This window comes from Mustelus asterias, chromosome 9 (assembly GCF_964213995.1).
Source record: "Mustelus asterias chromosome 9, sMusAst1.hap1.1, whole genome shotgun sequence".
NCBI classification, from domain to species: Eukaryota; Metazoa; Chordata; class Chondrichthyes; order Carcharhiniformes; family Triakidae; genus Mustelus; species Mustelus asterias.
The window spans coordinates 15,527,049-15,547,572 of record NC_135809.1 but is presented as its reverse complement, the minus strand read 5'-3'; the positions used below and the strand labels follow the sequence as shown (position 1 = coordinate 15,547,572).

At 45.3% G+C, this 20,524-nt stretch overlaps 1 protein-coding gene across 2 annotated transcripts in view; it reads right to left on the bottom strand.

The window, feature by feature from the left end:
- LOC144499079 (protein kinase C-binding protein NELL2-like) overlaps window positions 1–20,524 on the bottom strand; it is a 272,572-nt gene that overhangs the window by 191,819 nt on the left and 60,229 nt on the right. For both annotated transcript variants that reach the window (XM_078221141.1, XM_078221142.1), the window contains exons 4-9: window positions 18,661–18,834; window positions 16,205–16,301; window positions 14,327–14,399; window positions 13,059–13,141; window positions 10,084–10,212; window positions 6,876–6,978 (exon numbers count right to left, since the gene is read on the bottom strand). In XM_078221141.1, the coding sequence (XP_078077267.1) occupies window positions 6,876–6,978; window positions 10,084–10,212; window positions 13,059–13,141; window positions 14,327–14,399; window positions 16,205–16,301; window positions 18,661–18,834 (659 nt within the window). The remainder of the gene's footprint in view (window positions 1–6,875; window positions 6,979–10,083; window positions 10,213–13,058; window positions 13,142–14,326; window positions 14,400–16,204; window positions 16,302–18,660; window positions 18,835–20,524) is intronic.

The following is a 20,524-nucleotide window of genomic DNA, read 5'->3' as shown; positions in this document are numbered from 1 at the left end:
CCAACGCATGACACCTTTCTAAACCAAAGACCTTTTGTCTCTACACGGTCCGTATCCCTCTATTCCCTGCCTACTCATGGATCTGTCAAGATGCCTCTTAAATGTTGCTATCGTATCCGCTCCTACCACCTCCTCTGGCCAGTGCATTCCAGGCACTTACCACCCTCTGTGTAAAAACACTTGCTTCTCGCATTTCCTTTAAACTTCCTCCCTCTTACCTTAAACCCATGTCCCCCTCGTTAATGACATTTCCACCCTGGGAAATGGAATGGAAATGGAGCTGGTTCTATCACAGGTGGGCAAACTCACTCTGCCTGTTTACCACCTGAGCTGCAAAGGTGAAGTTACTTTGCAAGAGAAGGAACTGGAGCTTCCCTCAGCCTCCTAAAACACAAACCAAGATCGTTTTAGCTCTGTACATCCAATGCAAACAGGGCAGCTCTAGATCACTTATTGCCTCATTTAGAATCATAGATTTACACTTGCCTTCTGGAACGACCATTTTGGTCGGGCCTTTAGATAGGCTTCAAGCAACAGGTCACATAACTTGCGAATTAGGATGCAATAATATATATTGGACCTCAATTGCAATTCTGTGATACAAATGAGTGGAGAATTTGCTGCACATAATCTACCTATTTGTTTCAGGCATTGACAGGCCCAACCAACGGTTCTTAAAGGAATCGTGCAATAGAATAAAATAGAATCCCTACAGTGCAGAAAGAGGCCATTCGGCCCATCAAGCCTGCACTGACAACAATTCCACCCATGCCCTATCCCCATAACCCACATATTTACCCTGCTAATCCCCCTGACACTAATGGTCAATTTAGCATGGCCAATCAATCTAACCCACACATCTTTGGACTGTGGGAGGAAACCGGAGCGTCTGGATGAAACCCACGTAGACACGGGGCAAATGTGCAAACTCTACACAGACAGAGGCCGGCAGGCTGGCACTGTGAGGCAGCAGTGTTAACCACTGTGCCACCATGCCACCCTAAATGACCCATAACCTTTTGCACTAGAAGCAGAAATGTTTCCCGCCGGCCACACAGAATTCCGGCTCGCTGCTAGTCTGTTCTTGGGGCCCCACTGGAATCACAGAAATCAGAAATCATAGAAACCCTACAGTACAGAAAGAGGCCATTCGGCCCATCAAGTCTGCACCGACCACAATCCCACCCAGACTTTACCCCCATATCCCTACATGTTTTACCCACTAATCCCTCTAACCTACGCATCTCAGGACACTAAGGGGCAATTTTAGCATGGCCAATCAACCTAACCCGCACATCTTTGGACTGTGGGAGGAAACCGGAGCGCCCGGAGAAAACCCACGCAGACACGAGGAGAATGTGCAAACTCCACACAGATAGTGACCCAAGCCGGGAATCGAACCCAGGTCCCTGGAGCTGTGAAGCAGCAGTGCTTACCACTGTGCTACCGTGCCGCCCGTCACCTTCCACCTCTGCACCTCCAGATCAACCGACTGGCTTCCTACCCTCCCCAAGCAGCGGGCTGCTTCAGGGTCGATGCTGACAACTTGCCCGGTCGTTTAAAAACACCGACCGCCCACACTTCAGAATGCTTCAGCCCTTACGACAGCAAGAATGGGCACTAAAAGTCAAACTCCACCCCACCGCATAGCCAGCCTAACTCAGTAACGCCACGGAAGGTTGATGAGTATACATGAATGTTGCACAATACATTTTTTTTAAACAGTGTGCCTCGGCTGCTCATTAAAATAAGTAAGTGCCTGAAAACAATTACTGCTGAGGCGCTACCCATTGAGAAGATCCACAAGTTTGTAATTTAAGAAACAGAAGGAAAACTCACAAATTCCTCCGAGTTGCTATTTTTGGAATTCATCAATTAAATCTCACTGGGAACACAGGGTACCATTCTATCATCACCAGGTTTGTAATTGATGATGTTGAACACACTCTGTAGTGCCAAACTACTGATACTTTAATCATTTCAACATCCTCACCAGTCCACTGCTGCTTCCACTCTGCTGAGAGATCAATAAGTCAGATTCACAGTGAGCAGGGAGTTTAAAGAGACCACAGCTTCCCTGCCTTTCTTGTAAATGACTCAAAAGTCATACACCAAGAAAGTCATACACCAGGAATTTCCGCTAATCGTACGGTCGTGAAAATCCTGGGCAGACATTTAAATAAGAATTTGACCTGAGGTTACGGTGCCCGATTGGGAGATCACGGTGGCACAGTGGTTAGCACTGCTGCCTTACACCGCCAGGGACCCGATTTCCGGGCTTGGGTCGTTGTCTGTGGGGAGTCTGCATGTTCTCCCCGTGTCTGCATGGGTTTCCTCCGGGTGCTCCGGTTTCCTCCCACGGTCCGAAAGACGTGCTGGTCAGGTGCACTGGCCATGCTAAATTCTCCATCAGTGTATCTGAAAAGGCCCGGAGTGTGCAGACACGATGGGCCAAATGGCCTCATTCTGCACTGCAGGAGTTCTATGAAATGGGATGTGGGCTGGTGTACTAGTTGTACAGGAAAATTGATAGTGCAAACAACCCGGGTACCAAGCTCATTTTGGCCATGTTTCCAATTGAGTGTCCCAAACATCTGACAACACAATTCTATGTTCACATGCACAAATTGCAATGCAAATATGATTTGGTGCAATGGAATTTAAACGTAAATCTTCAGAAGCTGCTGTAACCTTTGTAATGGGTGCACTACTACTGTAACAAACAGACCTATTAGTACAACAAAACAGTCACAAGAAATGAAAAAGAGTCCCCTTGAAGAATGGAGGATAGTTAAATATTCCCAGTGAAGGTTATTGTAGGCAAGCTCTTCACTCATGAGTGCACTCAGGTATGAGTTGTAAAAATGATTTACATCACTTTCACAAGTACCTGCAAATTATGAAATAATGCTATGTCAAGCGGGAAGCAGACGAAACCTAAACGCTGATGGCTTATCTATTTTGGTAGAGATACAGTCTGCAGATTGCACTGACAAATGACTTTGCTTTAATATTATTCCAGCAAAAACGGATGATGCTGGATGGCAAGCCACTGCTTGAGCAGCATACCCCGTGTGAGAGAGGAGAAATAGTTATCGAGTATTGCAGTTGCAATTTTGATATATCAGGCCAAATTATGTTGATTGAAATCTCTATTTGAAGACTCCTGTCAACTATTCTGCTTGTAGCTCACAACCTGCGTCATTTGGTGAAATTCTGTTCATTTATCCACTATCGCGTATGCTTAATCATAGCAAAGCGATCAGTGAAGCTTTCAGAGAATCGGCTCTGGATGTTCATGAATGTCACACAAACAGGGCCGCTATCAGATGAAGAGTTTCATTTTTGAAAGAGAGAAATCCAACAGTGGAGTGCGGAATTGAGACTTTAACCTGCCAGTTGCTAAAACACATCTGAAGTGGGGCGGCACGATGGCACAGTGGTTAGCACTGCTGCCTCACAGCGCCAGGGACCCAAGTTCAATTCCCGGCCTGGGTCACTGTCTGTGTGGAGTTTGCACGTTCTCCCCGTGTTTGCTTGGGTTTCCTCCGGGTGCTCAGGTTTCCTCCCACAGTCCAAAAGATTAGGTGCATTAGGGTTAGATGCATTGACCCGAACAGGCGCCGGAGTGTGGCAACTAGGGGAGTTTCACAGTAACTTCATTGTTGTGTTAATGTAAGCCTTACTTGTGACTAATAAATAAACTTTTTTTCAAACTTTAAGTGTCGCCAAGACGGTTTAGTGGTGCACAAATGAAGAAAACTCTGGGACAGATAATTCTGGTAGAACTCCAGCTGCATTCTCAGACATAAGTAAAAGATCCCATGACAGAATTACAAAGAAGAACAGAATTCTTGGCCAACATTTATCCTTCAACTAACATCATTAAAACAGATTATCTGATCAATATCTCACTCCTTTTGGATCTTGCTGTGCGTGCATTTACTGCTGCACTTTTACATTCCAACAGCAACCGCATTTCAAAAGTACTTAATTGGCTGTAAAGCACTTTGTGACATCCAGACTTATGGAAGGCTCTACATAAATGCAAAGCTTTCGTATTCAGTAATCAAGGTTCATTTTATTCAATGAATGCGCTTTGATTTTGATGATGAGCACTTCCCAGGATATTGGGACTATTGGCGGAATTCTCCCATGCCCCAACCAGTGACATCAATGACGGGTGGTGGCGGGAGAACTTGGTGGGAGGCCCAAACATTACAGACCAGGATCTTTCCGCCCTCCATGCCCGATTCACTGTGGAAAACACGCCAGTCGAGAACACGTCTGGACCAATGGGACGTGCAAAAGTCAGGACTTACCTGAAGGTGACCTGGGGCTCCGTCTCGAGTTTGGGGTGGAGACCTCTGGTGACCTTGGGCCCTGGGACGCCTCAGGAGGACATCTATCAGGTGGACATTCCAGCCTCTGTGTGTTCCTGGAGATCCACCTTCTTTCTTCAATGATGGGTCAATGATGTTGGGCACCTTTTCAATATGGCCTCCAGGTATGACAGCAGGATGCATACGATCAACTCCGCGTCACCACAGCAGATGGCACAAAACCCACCAGATGCATAATCAATTACGCTGGGGACGGAAAACATGGTGTGGTTTCCCACCATCCTCTGCAGTGGGCAACACTCCCTGTCCCGGTGTCTTCAGCAGGGGGCTTAGTCCCAGATTGGAGAATTCCGCCCTATGCTTCTGCTGTATCTCTGATCTGCTGTTCAATGGCTTATATTGTAAAGTAATGTTGCTCAATTTATAGCCCATTCCTCACGGTCTCTGATGCCTGCTGTATCTGTGACTGGCCGACATGGTTTCTCAGACTCAGCTACAGACCAGTTCCTGGCCAAGCATTGACAGTCCTGGACCAAAATACATTTCCTCACTGCTTCTGGGTCTTAAGGCAACTTCCAACTTCACCACCATCCTTTTTTCTGCCCACAACTGATTTTGTACATGTCCTGGAGCTTCATTCCCACAGATACCCCTCGAACAGCGTTCCTGTAAAACCTTTTGGGATATTTTTCTCCTGTTCGCTCTGCTATTTGCACCAGAAGAGGAGAGGTTAGGGCTCGGGAGTGGTAATAGCTGAAGAATCACTACCCCCAGAGAGTAATTTTTGGGTGGGACATGAAGCGCAGAGAGCAGGAGAGCACATATCAGTGCCACTGATGTAACTGATTGTATCACAGCTTGGTATGGCTCCTGCTCTGTCCAAGACCGCAAGAAACTACAAAGGGACATGAACGTAGTCCAGTCCATCACACAAACCAGCCTCCTATCCATTGACTCATAGAATCATAGAAACCCTACAGTGCAGAAAGAGGCCATTTGGCCCATCGAGTCCTCACCGACCACAATCCCACCCAGGCCCTACCCCCATATCCCTACAGATTTACCCACTAATCCCTCTAACCTACGCACCTCAGGACACGAAGGGGCAATTTTAGCATGGCCAATCAACCTAACCTGCACATCTTTGGACTGTGGGAGGAAACCGGAGCACCCGGAGGAAACCCACACAGACACGAGGAGAATGTGCAAACTCCACACAGACAGTGACCCAAGCCGGGAATCGAACCCAGGTCCCTGGAGCTGTGAAGCAGCAGTGCTTACCACTGCGCCGCCATGCCACCCTCTGTCTACACTTCCCACTGCCTTGGAAAAGCAGCCAGCATAACCAAGGACTCTACACATCCTGGACATACTCTCTTCCACCTTCTTCCGTCGGGATAAAGATACAAAAGTCTGAGGACATGTACCAACCCGACTCAAGAACAGCTTCCTCCCTGCTGCTGTCAGACTTTTGAATGGACCGACCTCATATTAAGTTGATCTTTCTCTACACCCTAGCTATGACTGTAACACTACATTCTGCACTCTCTCCTTTCCTTCTCTATGAATGGTATGCTTTGTCTATGTAGAGTGCAAGAAATAATTCTTTTCACTGTATACTAATACATGTGACAATGATAAATCAAATCAAATCAAATCAATGCACAGTGGAGAGTAAGAGAGAGAGGCCTGCTCCCTCAAGATTACAGACACTTTGGTGGTCAATCTTTGGACTGAGTCTGTCCTAAACCACAGACAACAAAGGGATGTGAATGAAGCCCAGCCTCCCACCCATTTACCCTGTCCACACTTCCCGCTGCCTCGGAAAAGCAGCCAGCATAATCAAGGACCCCATGCACCCCAGACATTCTCTCTTCCACCTTCTTCCATCGGGTAAAAGATACAAAAGTCTGAGGTCAAGTACCAGCCGACTCAAGAATAGCTTCTTCCCTGCTACCATCAGACTTTTGAATGGACCTACCTTATATTAAGCTGATCTTTCTCTACACTCTAACTATGAGTTTAACACTACATTCTGCACCCTCTCCTTTCCTTCTCTGTGAACGGTATGCTTTGTATAGTGTGCCGGAAACAATATTTTTCACTGTATACTAACACATGTGACAATAATAAATCAAATCAAATCAAATCAAAACTTGCGAACATTAAAAATAATGAAGTTTGCAGTACACCACCATATTGCACTAAGTGTTCATCGGCGCAATTACATTCTAAATTCACAAATAGCTCAAATTGAAAAATGGCAGGAAGTGGAAAACACGGCAATTCTCGAGGGTGCAACAAGAAAAATAAGATTCTGAGTGCTTGTGTACCATGAATAGCTGCTGTTTATGAAGTGGTGTTGTCAACTGTCTTGGGATTGGTTTTGAGATTTCACATTGGATCAAAATTGGAAAAAAATAAAGATATCCAATGTTGAGAAGTATAAATTGCTCCAGTGTTTTGATTTTCATCCCTTTAAGAAGGAAGCAAATATGAACCAAATTATAAATAAAATCATAAGACACTCACGTTGGCATTCCTTGCAACATTTCCCTTCTACGTAGACGGGAGCGTTACCCGGAGGACAATTCTCAGGAGGGCAGATCAACTTCTTGCACTGGACTGTTCCATTCTGGGGAAAACATTGTGATGCTCTGTAAAGTCTCTCTTCATTAGACATCAGCATTAATGCATTATTAACCATTGCAATAATTCTTCGCCCATTTATACACACCGAGCTTTCTGTGCATCTCTTGTGGGTTGCGCTCTGAGGGAACTGATAATATTGCAAAAAGGTTGATGTACAATTAATTGTGAAATCTAACCAGCAGAAGCCTGTTTTGTGTTTCTTCTTAATAAAATTCCCTTCTCGTTTATGATAGTTAAAGGAGGGAGGGGGAATAATTTCACGGTTTATACTCCAAAATGACCGAGTCTATTTAGCCAGGCATGTCATATTGGCAGTGATCAGCGCCAAGGTAGCACTGACAGGGTGGCATTGCCAGGGTGCCAGAGGGCAGTGCCATGACACTACCCAGCCATTTCCCTGTCCACCTGGCATGGCCATGGCGATTGGTGTCCATTGTGGAGACCAGTAGTGATTTGCACTGGGTTCCCGCTTCACCTGAGGGTCAAAGATTTGTAAGATCCGGGAGAATCTGGCTCCATAGCCACCCTACATATTGAAATGAATATCATATCGGGGTACATATCGGGCTGGGAGAATCCCAAAAGAGGTTCTCACCAGCGCTAACTGCCCTCCCACCCCTAGTTTCTGCAAACTTGAAGACTGGTTTAAGATATACTCCACCCAAAGCTGATTCTGCCCACAAAATTAGCCGGTGCAATTAAAGAAGAAATATTCAGTGGTTCTTGGACTGGCCTTTGCCTATTGCTGTTTCCAAGCAGAAATAGCCTGTGTGTATTGGCTCCTAAACTGGGTGGCACGGAGGCACAGTGATTAGCACTGCTACCTCACAGCGCCAGGGACACGGGCTCAATTCCGGCCATGGGTCACGTCTGTGTGGAGTTTGCACATTCTCACCGTGTTTGCATGGGTTTCCTCTGGATGCTCCAGTTTCTTCCCACAGTCCAAAGATGTGCGGGTTAGGTGGATTCGCCATGCTAAATTGGCTGTGGTGTCAGGCGGATTAGCAGGGTAAATTCCTGGATGGGATTGTGGTCAGTGTGGACTCAATGGGCTGAGTGGCCTCCTTCTGCACTATCAGGGTTCGATGATTCTATAACTGGATTAACATTGGTAACACCACCTCTTTTAAGAAAGGACCTTGGACCTGGGCTTTGCTATTTTTTCTCTTGCATTAAGTACCTCTCACCCATTGCTGCTGAAGGCCATTCTTTAAGTTTATCCTGCGCAACAGATTTCATTTCTCCACTGGGACAGTTTAATGAGCAGTCTCTTGAAAACCCATGCACCAGATTAAGAAAATCTGGTCAGCATCAGGAGAGAACCTGTAATTAGCCCCTCAAGGAGCTTCACTGATGTCTTTCCATGCCACGGCTGGTAGCCATTCCATTAATTCCTCTCCTGCTAGATACCTGCTTTAGCGATAAGGATGTGTGATGGATCTGGCCCAATGCCCAACAAGAATTGTCTTCTGCTTTGGAGTGGAATCCCACAGGCACAGGCCATTGAAAATTCAGCCCCCCTTGGCTCAGCCTAATTGCTTACGAGAGGTCCCTTGGCCTATTCGATTGCAGCTTTACATCCCTTCTCCAATCCTTCAAGTATGCGACTCGAGCCCTTTGTGGATCACCACTCACTTATCATTAACATTGGTAAGAGAATCTCCACCATCTTGCCCCTGCTCTCTTCAACCCGTGCTTAAACCCCTCCATCTTTCTGCATTGTTCCTTTGCAAAATCCATATTTCCTTAAACCAAGGTGTCTCCCAATCCTTATCCTGTGATGCACTGCCCAATCCTTTATTCCTTTTATTCTTTGTGAACATCTTGGGACATTTTCAAACTGGTGCTAAATGGAAATTTCTGTGGCCTATTGAAAATTATCAATGAGTGGGTGGAGGAGAGGATATTTCCCCCGATGCATTTAATTTTCCCTGTGCTGCAGGATGTGATCGCACTGGAGTGGGGGGAAGAGGAGATTCACCAGGATGCTGCCTGGGATGGAACATTTAAGTTATGAAGAGAGGTTGGATAGGCTTGGGTTGTTTTCATTGGAGCAGAGAAGACTGAGGGGCGACCTGATTGAGGTGTTCAAGATAATGAGGGACATGGACAGAGTGGATAAGGAGCAGCTGTTCCCCTTAGTTGAAGGGTCAGTCACAAGGGGACAGAAGTTCAAGGTGAGGGACAGAAGCTTTAGGGGGGATGTGAGGAGAACCTTTATTACCTTTATTATCACTATAAGAAGGATGTGGAAGCGCTGGAAAGAGTGCAGAGGAGATTTACCAGGATGCTGCCTGGTTTGGAGGGTAGGTCTTATGAGGAAAGGTTGAGGGAGCTAGGGCTGTTCTCTCTGGAGCGGAGGAGGCTGGGGGGAGACTTAATAGAGGTTTATAAAATGATGAAGGGGATAGATAGAGTGAATGTTCAAAGACTATTTCCTCGGGTGGATGGAGCTATTACAAGGAGGCATAACTATAGGGTTCGTGGTGGGAGATATAGGAAGGATATCAGAGGTAGGTTCTTTACGCAGAGAGTGGTTGGGGTGTGGAATGGACTGCCTGCAGTGATAGTGGAGTCAGACACTTTAGGAACATTTAAGCGGTTATTGGATAGGCACATGAAGCACACCAGGATGATAGGGAGTGGGATAGCTTGATCTTGGTTTCAGATAAAGCTCGGCACAACATCATGGGCCGAAGGGCCTGTTCTGTGCTGTACTGTTCTATGTTCTATGTACCCAGAGGGTGGTAACTGTTTGGAATGCGCTGCCTGGGAGGGTGGCAGAGGCGAGTTGCCTCAAGTCCTTTAAAAAGTACCTGGATGAGCACTTGGCACATCACGACATTCAAGGCTATGGGCCAAGTGCTGGCAGATGAGATTAGATAGGAGTTCAGGTGTTTCTAATGTGTCGATGGGCCAAAGGGCCACTTCTGCATGATATGATTCTTTGATTCTATGCTCTGTTTTTGATATCACCTCATATACCAAGCAAGACAATTCTATAGATGGAAACTGGGAGAATATAAAACAAAGCAAGAGTCAGCTTTCAGCACTGTTCTCTGATAAAAGAGGCAATGTTGCTGGTTACCTTGCACGTGCAGTTCCTACAGCCATCTGCCCAGTACACCGATTCTCTGTAGATCCTGCCCTTCACCTTACAGCTCTTCTCACAGTAACAATGGTCCAAACTGTTCATCTTCTCCTCAGCGTAAGATAGCTGTGTGAACATTTTGATTCAGATTGAGTCACCATAATCTCTTGCAAATAAGCAGCTGGGTATTTTAAAAGCAGAAAGGCTTTGACTGCTGAGAGGGAGCTGCTTCCTGAAATGTGCGATATTCAGATTATGTTCTGATGAAGCCTCCTTGTCAGGCCAGATTAAAACCACTCAAAATTGCCACGTTTAAAGCAAATTAAAAACAGTCACCTGGTAGCACGGAACTTGAATATTGTTCAAAAGAGAGGCATGTTGCTGAATCTTTTTGTCTTGAACTTATCAGGACAAATGCAGGACTGCCAAATTTCAAACAATCACAAAAATTTATACTACTGGAGAAAAAGGGTGCTGATTGGTTGGTGAGTCAGCCCTGATTGACCAAGGTGTTGCTGTGCAGAAAGCAGCAATGAACGATATGGTGGCACCGTGGCACGGTGGTTCGCACCGCTGCCTTCCAGCATCAGGGACCCAGGTTCAATTCCAGCCTCAGGTGACTGTCTATGTGGAGCTCATACATTCTCCCCATGTCTACATGGGTTTCCTCCCACAATCCAAGGATGTGTAGGTTAGGTGGATTCGCCGTGCTAAATTGTCCCTTAGAGTCCGAAGATGTGTAGGTTGGGGGATTGTTGGTAAATACGTAGGGATAGGACAGGGGTTCTAAAAGGTTGTCCCTTTACTCAGAGGCTGTGCCCATGGATCCTAGTCTCCCCTAGGAAAGGAAACATGCTGTCCTCGTCCTATCTGACTTCAGACACTCAGCAATGTAGTTGACTCTTAATTGCTCTGTGAATTGGCCTAGCAAGTCAGTGGCATTCAGGAAGGTAGCTCACCACCATCTTTTCAAGGGCAATTGGGGATGGGCAATAAATGCTGGGCTTGCCGGGAATGCCCACATCCTGTGCAAAAGAAAATCTCAAGTCTCACTTGTAATTACAGCAAACAGCCTATTTTATTGAGCTCGGAGCAATATAACTGATCCCAGACACAAAACCTATCAGTAGTGGTTCCACACTACAGAAGGGATTATTTTGTATTTCTGATACAAGATATTACATTTTAAACTGATCAACTTGGGAAACGAGGTATTTCAGTCAAGCTTCATGGAGTTTTACAATTTGCTTTGCTTTAATTGGTTTCAAACATAACCTCAGAACAACAATTTACCAAGAACAACGAGATAACAGAATAATTTACTATAAGAGGATCTCAACAGAAAATAATTCAAACCCAAAAGATTGTCAAATCATCGGCATACTCCAGAAGCAGCCATTAATGACTGTACTGCAGTCAACAAACACCTGGAAACAAGACTGAAATTTTCTGGCCCTTCCCGCCGGCGGGATCTTCCAATCCCCCTGATGGTAACACCCCCTCCCATGCCCAGTGGCAGGTTCCCCAGATGCAGAGAGCATGGGGCAAAAATCCCAAAGACTGGTAAATCCCGCTGCCAATCTATGGTGTGCTGCCTCCGCTGTCAGAAGGTATGCTGCAGGGAGGGTTGGGGAGGCAGAAAATCCTCTCTAAGTCTCGTAATATTCTTAATTCATAAGGCTCGCTGAATAAATCAGAGAATATACTTTTGGGGCGGGATTTTCCGATCGCGCTCGCTCCAAGGCCGGAAAATCCTGCCCGAGGTCAACAAACCTTTGCACGGTCTGTGTGAAGCGCACTACAATTCCCATGGCGGGTGGGATGGGAAAATTCCGCCCTTGCTTTTCAATGTGGAAATAGATACTCAAAGATTTCATTCCATTATCCATTACACCAAGATACAGTACATTTGGCATTATTTGAAGAACAGAGGCCTCTCCCCAGTCTCCTATCCTTCCTCTATCAATAAGGTCAAAAATAACCCTTAGTCATTCATCTCATTAACTGTGTGACTCACGCTGAATGGAACTTTCTCCTTTTTCACACAGAGTGCTGGATGTAGCAGGAAACAGGGCATGCAGCTCCCTGGCTAGCTGGCTTTGCTCGCCACATTATGCAACACATTACACAAAGCAAAATGGAGAATGGGCCCATGCCGTCAGGGCGGGGTTGGCAGAAGCTAACAGTGCTGGGAATTGGGGTGCTGTTTTTAAAGGGCATCCCAACCTCTGATTTTAAAAAAAGGAACCTGCACCTCCCCCTCTCCCACTTAATGGGCAACACCCCCCTTCCCCCCCATGGGCTCCATCCTCTCACAGATATGTGAAAGCCATCTCACTCCATGCCCCCTTCCCCTACAGACATGGGAGCCGCCCCCTCCCTAATGGATAAGGGGAACCCACCCCCCGATTTGAGCTCCCCATGTTAGAATGTAACCAGTGACAACTTGGTATTGGATGTAATATGACCAATAGGAACAAGCTGTAAGGGTCAGCTACCCAGTAAGCCATGGGACCAATTACAGAGGGATGTAATAGTCAGCTGACCAGCTGATTCACTATAAATAAGGAACTATGTAGAATTGCGGGGAGCTTGGATTGGTCCAGGACGAGGCCCCAAGTTTGGAGGAATGATGTTTCTTTATTAAACCCTTTCTTTGATTTATAAGTTGGAGTAAGTTTTGTTGTATTTTCATTAGCTGCATTTTGAAGAGTTCCTTCTGAAGAAACACCCCAGAGGAACCCCCGCAGCACTGCCTCCTGGCATTACCCCCTGCCTGGCACCATGCCAAAGGGCAGCACGGGAGGGAGCATTGACAAATACAAGTGCAAAATCTCAGCCACTGTGTGAAAAATGACTGTTCTGTTTGCTTACACTACATTGAATGTGGAGTAAACTGGAGGTGTAACAATGTATTAAATCATTTCTTTTAATTAATTATTAGAGAAATTGATAATCTAAAAATAAATGACCTTTGCTGATGTCTTGGCTAAAATATCTTGCAGCTCCATAATCTTCTGCACAAGTCCATGGAAATCGTTGCATGTTGGACAGGCTGGAACGATAGAGTTTTGAAAGCGAGAGTCCGTGATTCAAGACAAAGATAATACTCGAGAAAACATTAAAACAGGAAACTCAAAATTAAAGACGGAAATAGGCGATAGGGTGATCAGAATTGGAAAGGGAAAGGTTAACATATTAACTGTGATGCTATCACACCAGTTCTGAAGAAGGGTCTTGTTCATTACATGAATTTGTCTCAAAAACAGAAAATGCTGGAAAATCTCGGCAGGTCTGACACATCTGTGGGGAGAGAATAGAGCCAATGTTTTGAGTCTGGATGGCCCTTTGTCAGCTCTGAGCAGAGTGGGCTGATTGGCTGTGCTAAATCGCCCCTTCGTGTCCCAAGATGTGTTGATTAGGGGGATTAGGGGGATTAGTGGGAATGCACAGGGTTATGGGGATAGGGCAGGGGAGGGTGGGGAGAGGGCCTGGGTAAAATGCACTGTCAGAGAGTCGGTGCAGACTCAATGGGCTGAATGGCCTCCTTCTGCACTGTAGGGATTCTATAAGTTTCCAGCATCATCTACACTTACTTCCCCTGCAGAGGTTGTGCACACGCAACATTTTCTGATTCATAATGCCCTTGATAACATTTGATATCATTAAACCCTCCTAATCACAAATAAACAAGATTATAAAATACGGTATTTACCCTGACATACTAAAAGTGCACATTGCTGCCAAATAGCTTTTAGTAATCATCTGACATCCTTTGTTTTAAAAACTGTGCTGATAATGGATGGAAAAAGAATGGCCAGGTTGGTAGCACTGATGGTCTTAGTTCTGATGATACCTTCATCTGCATATTTAGACATTTCATTTCAGGTATGTACACACACACACACGCAGCTGATATAATCATTATAGGGCAGCATGGTGGCACAGTGGTTAGCACTGTTGCCTCACAGAGCCAGGGACCCAGGTTCGATTTCCCGCTTAGGTCACTGCCTGTTGCACATTGTCCCTGTGTCTGCGTGGGTTTCCTCCGGGTCCTCCGGTTTCCTCCCATAGTCCTAAAGGCGTGCTGGTTCGGTGCATTGGACATGCTAAATTTTCCCTCAGTGTATCCAAACAGACGCTGGAGCGTTGTAAATAGGGGATTTTCACAGTAACTTCCTTGCAGTGTTAATGTAAGCCTATTTGTGACACTAATAAATAAACTTAAACTTAATCATACTTCGATTGAGGTCCGGGCATTGAGTAATATATCCCTGAGGCATCACAAGAATCTGCACATCCTGCATCACACCCTGTGGAGAAAGAACAATTTCCAGAACATCAGTGCAGTGGACTTTAATATAATTCTTTATATTATTACATTCTTCAGTTACAGCTAGTCTAGGATTGGTCCCGTTTCTTTGCTATTGTACAGATATAACTTCAATGCATTTTTTTAGAAATCCCTCAACAAAAGTCTGTAATTACTTTTTTAATCATTCCAAATGATCACTTCATCTGAAATTTATGATTGAACCTTGGGTAATTGTAATGACCCCAACGAGGCCCATGAGGTTGGCCTCTTGAAGTATGAGCTCTCTGATTGAGGTAATGGTTGTCTGCCCCATCAGGAGTCTTATTGGCGTATATATTGAGGGGTGTCAAGGTTAATTAGCCGTGGCAAATGCACAGGATTATGGGGATGGGCTAGGGTCTGGGTAAGATGCTCTTTCGGAGAGTCGGCACAGAGTCAATGGGTCGAATGGCCTCCTTCTGCACAGTAGGGATTCGACAGCTTCTATTCTACAGACACTCCGGATTCTAACTTTGTACCTGAAGAACTCTTAGGAGTGGAATTGAGTTTGTAAATAATGGGAATCTGGTGAAGGGACACCGGCCTCTCTGAGGAGTTATTTCAGTAATTAATCAGTGTTAATACAGAAAGGATTAGAGATTTTTGGAGAGAAAGTGAACTTGTGACCGCCCATTTCTCTGGCTTAACATCGACAGCAGGCCGTTAAATTTGGTGTTGTGATCTTCCACAGCCTGAACGGTGTCATAAGTGCCATGGACACATTCTCTGGCCTCCCAGCCGCTGGAGGTGGCGAGTTGTTTGCTAGCAGCAGGATTCTCTGGTCCTGCTGCTGTGAATGGGAATTCCCATTGCCGTCACACCACACCAGCAGGAAACCCGCAGGCGCAGGTACACTGCCGGTGGGACTGGCCGGAGAATTCCGGCCCATATTCTCACCTCAGTCATTTATTAGGTGTCCAGGCTGCCTGCCTGAAACAGGCGTTAGGCTCTTTAAATATAAAAGCTGGGTCCCTGCACTGGCAATTCATAGGAAAACGTGAGGTGCGTTCGCTCTTGTACTGGCCACATAGGAGATGTCCCAAATGCTGCCAAGAATGATTCAGTAATGCAGTCCTCCCTTTTGCATGGATTTCCCAAGGAAATCCGTGTGCTATTCATGGAGCAGTTCACCCTTTCCTATACTCAGCATGATTTTTTTTAAAATGTTACCACCGGTTTATGTACACAGAAGATTATGAATTTTCTTCAAACTCTGGTTTTGTTATGTTGAGAAAAATACTGTCTCATTAAGTGGAGGATTGGAAAATCATTCTTGATTCAGGTACCCAGATCATTGCTGATTAACCAATCCCACTAAGTTCCTATTTAGTTATTATCGACAAAGTAAAACAAGGAGTGGCACGGTGGCACAGTGGTTAGCACTGCTGCCTCACAGCGCCAGGGTCTGGGTTCGATTCCCAGCTTGGGTCACTGTCTGTGTGGAGTCTCCACATTCTCCCTGTGTCTGAGTGGGTTTCCTCCGGGTGCTCCGGTTTCCTCCCACAGTCCAAAGATGTGCAGGTTAGGTGAATTGGCCATGCTAAATTCTCCGAACAGGCGCCGGAGTGTGGCGACTAGGGGATTTTCACAGTAACAGTGTTAATGTAAGCCTACTTGTGACTAATAAATAAACTTTATGAATAAATAAACTTTGTGATGCAGAATAGAGATATACATTTTCAAACAATAGGTTTCTATCCATTAATAAAAATGTATGTTCGTACTTAAGAATATAGCAGTGGTAATATCATAACACACACTCACCTTGAAAAGGCCATGAACATTGTTCCTTTGTCCTAGCCAAAATGTTGAGCCAGTTGGGATGTCCATACTCGGCCTTTCAATAACTCGTTCATAAATCCTACAAGCAAAAATAAAACATGATATCGAAAATAAAGCATTACTAGAGTGTTTTGAGTGTGAGTAGAGTGTGAATCTAATGACTAAGAGAATGGATAGAATCATAGAATCCCTATAGTGAAGAAGGCGGTCATTTGGCCCATCGAGCTGGCACCGACAACAATCCCACCCCGGCCCTGTCCCCTTAACCCTAGATATTTACCCTCCTAATCCCCCTGACACTAAGGGGCAATTTAGCATGCTCAATCCACCTAATCCACACAGTTTTGGACTGTGAGAGGAAACCAGAGCATCCGGAGGAAACCCACATAGATACAGGGAGAACATGCAAACTCCGCACAGTCACCCGATGCTGGAATTGAACCTGGGTCCCTGGCATTGTGAGGCAGCAGTGCTAACCACTGTGCCACCGTTCCACATGTGCATGTGTGATAGCATTGATTAAGGAGGAGGGAGTTCCCTTGGGGCTCCTCTTATCCTGACACCATAACCTCAAGGGAGGTTTAGTGTAAACCCTGCCCCAGGGCTTCCACTGCAGCAGAAGAGAGGAACTTTTCCGAGGAGGTTCACCCATCTCGAGTTTATGCCTCATTAATCCTGATCCTGCAATCACTGGGGAACAAAATCACCCCTTACTCTCCCAAAGGCTTTCATTATTGTAAAAATGTAAAACCTCTATTAGATGCCGTTTGATTCTTCTTTGTTCCATGTGAAAAAGCCCACATTTTCAAACCCTTCTTCAAAAACCGATGACACATTACAATATTCTAAGAGCTCCTTTTAAGTTTTAGAATGTCTCACCCCTTCTGAGCTGTTAAATCAGACGAAATATTACAGATGACAACTGAACTGGGTTAGTGTCTTTGATGGAATGACATCTTAAATGATGAATACCATGAAATGCTTTTTTGTAAAAATTGAGAATTTTAAGAGAAGGCTATAGTTCCATTTTTCATGTATTTTTAGAATGCTTTTAATAATTGAAATCTGATTATAATCATTGCGCTAATTCATCAGGCCTGCTTCAAAAAGAGCTTTCCGACCCCCGACCTCTACCGTGAAGGTGGAAAAGGGTCAACAGCAAGATCAGGTGACCATCGTGGCTTCCACGTCACATACCAACCTGGCGTGGACATAATAGTGCCATTCCTGGCTCAATGTCCTAACACCACCGTAGCAACCTTATCAGCACAGAGACAGCAGAGGTCAAGGAGACACTGTGCTGCCAGCTTCTCGGGACAGGTTAGGATGGGCAAGAAATGAACCCTGCCCACATTCTGCATCTCAATATTTAGACAAGTTAGTAAGCTGTAGGCATGTCCTTTTCCCTCAAGTGGGATGTCCTTCACAAGCTTGTTAAGCAGACTCTTTTGTGAATGCTATAGTATATATCATGGGATGTGGGGATGACTGCTGTAATGGTTATGGGATAATTTGAATTTCTAATTCAATATGGAATTGTCCATTTTAGGGGAAAATGAATGATCTGTAATAATAATGTACATTTCTTTTCATTCATTCGTGGGACATGGGCGACGCTGGCTGGCCAGCATTTATTGCCCATCCCTAGTTGCCCTTGGAGGGCAATTGAGAGTCAACCACATTGCTGTGGCTCTGGAGTCACATGTAGGTAGGCTGACCAGTAAGGACGGCAGATTTCCTTCCCTGAAGGACATTAGTGAACCAGATGGGTTTTTCCAACAATCGACAATGGTTTCATGGTCATCAGTAGATCCTTAATTCCAGATTTTTTAAAAATTCAAATTCTACCATCTGTGCGGCACGGTGGCACAGTGGTTAACACTGCAGCCTCACAGCACCAGGGACCTGGGTTCAATTCCAGCCTCAGGTCACTGTCTGTGTGGAGTTTGTACATTCTCCCTGTATCTGTGGGTTTCCTTCGGGTGCTCCGGTTTCCTCCCACACTACAAAGCTGTGCAGGTTAGGTTGATTGGCCATCCTAAATTGGCCATTAGTGTCAGGAGGCGATTAGCAGGGTAAATACATGGGGATACAAGCATAGAGCCTGGGTGGGATTGTTGTCGTTACAGACTTGATGGGCCGAATGGCCTCCTGCGGCACTGTAGGGATTCTATGGTCTGCCATGGTGGGATTCGAACCAGGGTCCCCAGAACATTAACTGAGTTTCTGGATAAATAGTCTAGTGATAATACCACTAGGCCATCGCCTCCCCTAATGTTCAATCAACGGCAGTAAAATAAATTATCAAATTGATCAAATTGCCCATGTGCCATTAATGCCAATGGCTGTTACTCTTTGATGCAGTCCAGTCGCCTACAACTCGCCACACATTCACAGATTGAGCATTCCAACTACATCCACTTTCCCCATTTACTTACTTGTTACAGTCCACATATAAAATCAAGTGGGATGCACTAATGACCAAGGCAACCCGATGCCATTGGTCATCAGCCAAAGCATAGGGGAACACCTCCGTGTGGGATTGATGGCTGCCAGATCGATAGTGAAAACGCACTTCATTCCGATGGCCACTACTCTCCACCTCCAGGTACCTAGAAAAGATAGTATTCTCAATGTAAAGCCTGTAAACTTCGGAGATAATTCGTGGTGTAAAAATCAGGACTTACCTCACAATCTCTTATTCCTTCCCGAGATGCCTTATCTGTCTCGGTGTTTCTGTTCTCCTACTGTCCTTGTGCTTTATTTTTGTAAAAGTCCATGTATGGCATCATCTGATCACTAATTCCTGATTAACTATATCCTCCCATCAACTCTTCTTAGCGTTGATATTAGCCTGTTCTTTAATTGGTTTCTCAACACCCCCTCATCCCCTTCATACCTGACCTCCAGCGAGGTCAGGCCACTAGCTCCCTGCAAGTGGGAGGATTAAGGAAGGATTAACAAAAGGTTTGTTGCATACTTTCGCCATGTTTCTGTTGCTACACGACTGGCGCTAGTAAAATGTAACAATGCCAGAAACTTGTCCTAATAATAGTGCCTTTAACATAGAGAAAGTTGTAAGATGTGTCAGCTCTATACTGCAATTGTACATAGAGTCTTGGTGAACCAACCCCTGGGGTATAGTGAAGAGTTTTGATCTCCTTACCTCAGGAAGATTACACTTGCCACAGAGGAGTGAAACCAATCCTCACCGGACTGATTGCTGGGATGGTGGCACTGTCCTATGAGGAGAGATTGAGGAGACTGGGTCTGTATTCTCTGGGGTTTAGAAAACTGAGGGGCAGTTTCATTGGTAAATTGATGGAAAAGGTCCTTAGGGATGGGATTTACGACCATTTAGAAAGATGCGGATTAATCCGGGATAGTCAGCACGGATTCGTGAAGGGCAAGTCGTGCCTCACAAATTTGATAGAATTTTTTGAGGAGGTAACTAAGTGTGTTGATGAAGGTAGGGCAGTTGATGTCATATACATGGATTTTAGTAAGGCATTTGATAAGGTCCCCCATGGTCGGCTTATAATGAAAGTGAGGAGGTGTGGGATAGAGGGAAAGTTGGCCGATTGGATAGGTAACTGGCTATCTGATCGAAGTAAGAAGTTTAACAACACCAGGTTAAAGTCCAACAGGTTTATTTGGTAGCAAAAGCTACCAAATGGTTCTCCAAAGCAAAAATGTGTGGTTTTTGCTACCAAATAAACCTGTTGGACTTTAACCTGGTGTTGTTAAACTTCTTACTGTGTTTACCCCAGTCTAACGCCGGCATCTCCACATCATATCTGATCGAAGACAGAGGGTGGTGGTGGATGGAAAATTTTCGGATTGGAGGCAGGTTGCTAGCGGAGTGCCACAGGGATCAGTGCTTGGTCCTCTGCTCTTTGTGATTTTTATTAATGACTTAGAGGAGGGGGCTGAAGGGTGGATCAGTAAATTTGTTGATGACACCAAGATTGGTGGAGTAGTGGATGAGGTGGAGGGCTGTTGTAGGCTGCAAACAGACATAGATAGGATGCAAAGCTGGGCTGAAAAATGGCAAATGGAGTTTAACCCTGATAAATGTGAGGTGATTCATTTTGGTAGGACTAATTTAAATGTGGATTACAGGGTCAAAGGTAGGGTTCTGAAGACTGTGGAGGAACAGAGAGATTTGGGGTCCATATCCACAGATCTCTAAAGGTTGCCACTCAAGTGGATAGAGCTGTGAAGAAGGCCCATAGTGTGTTAGCTTTTATTAACAGAGGGTTGGAGTTTAAGAGCCGTGGGGTTATGCTGCAAGTGTACAGG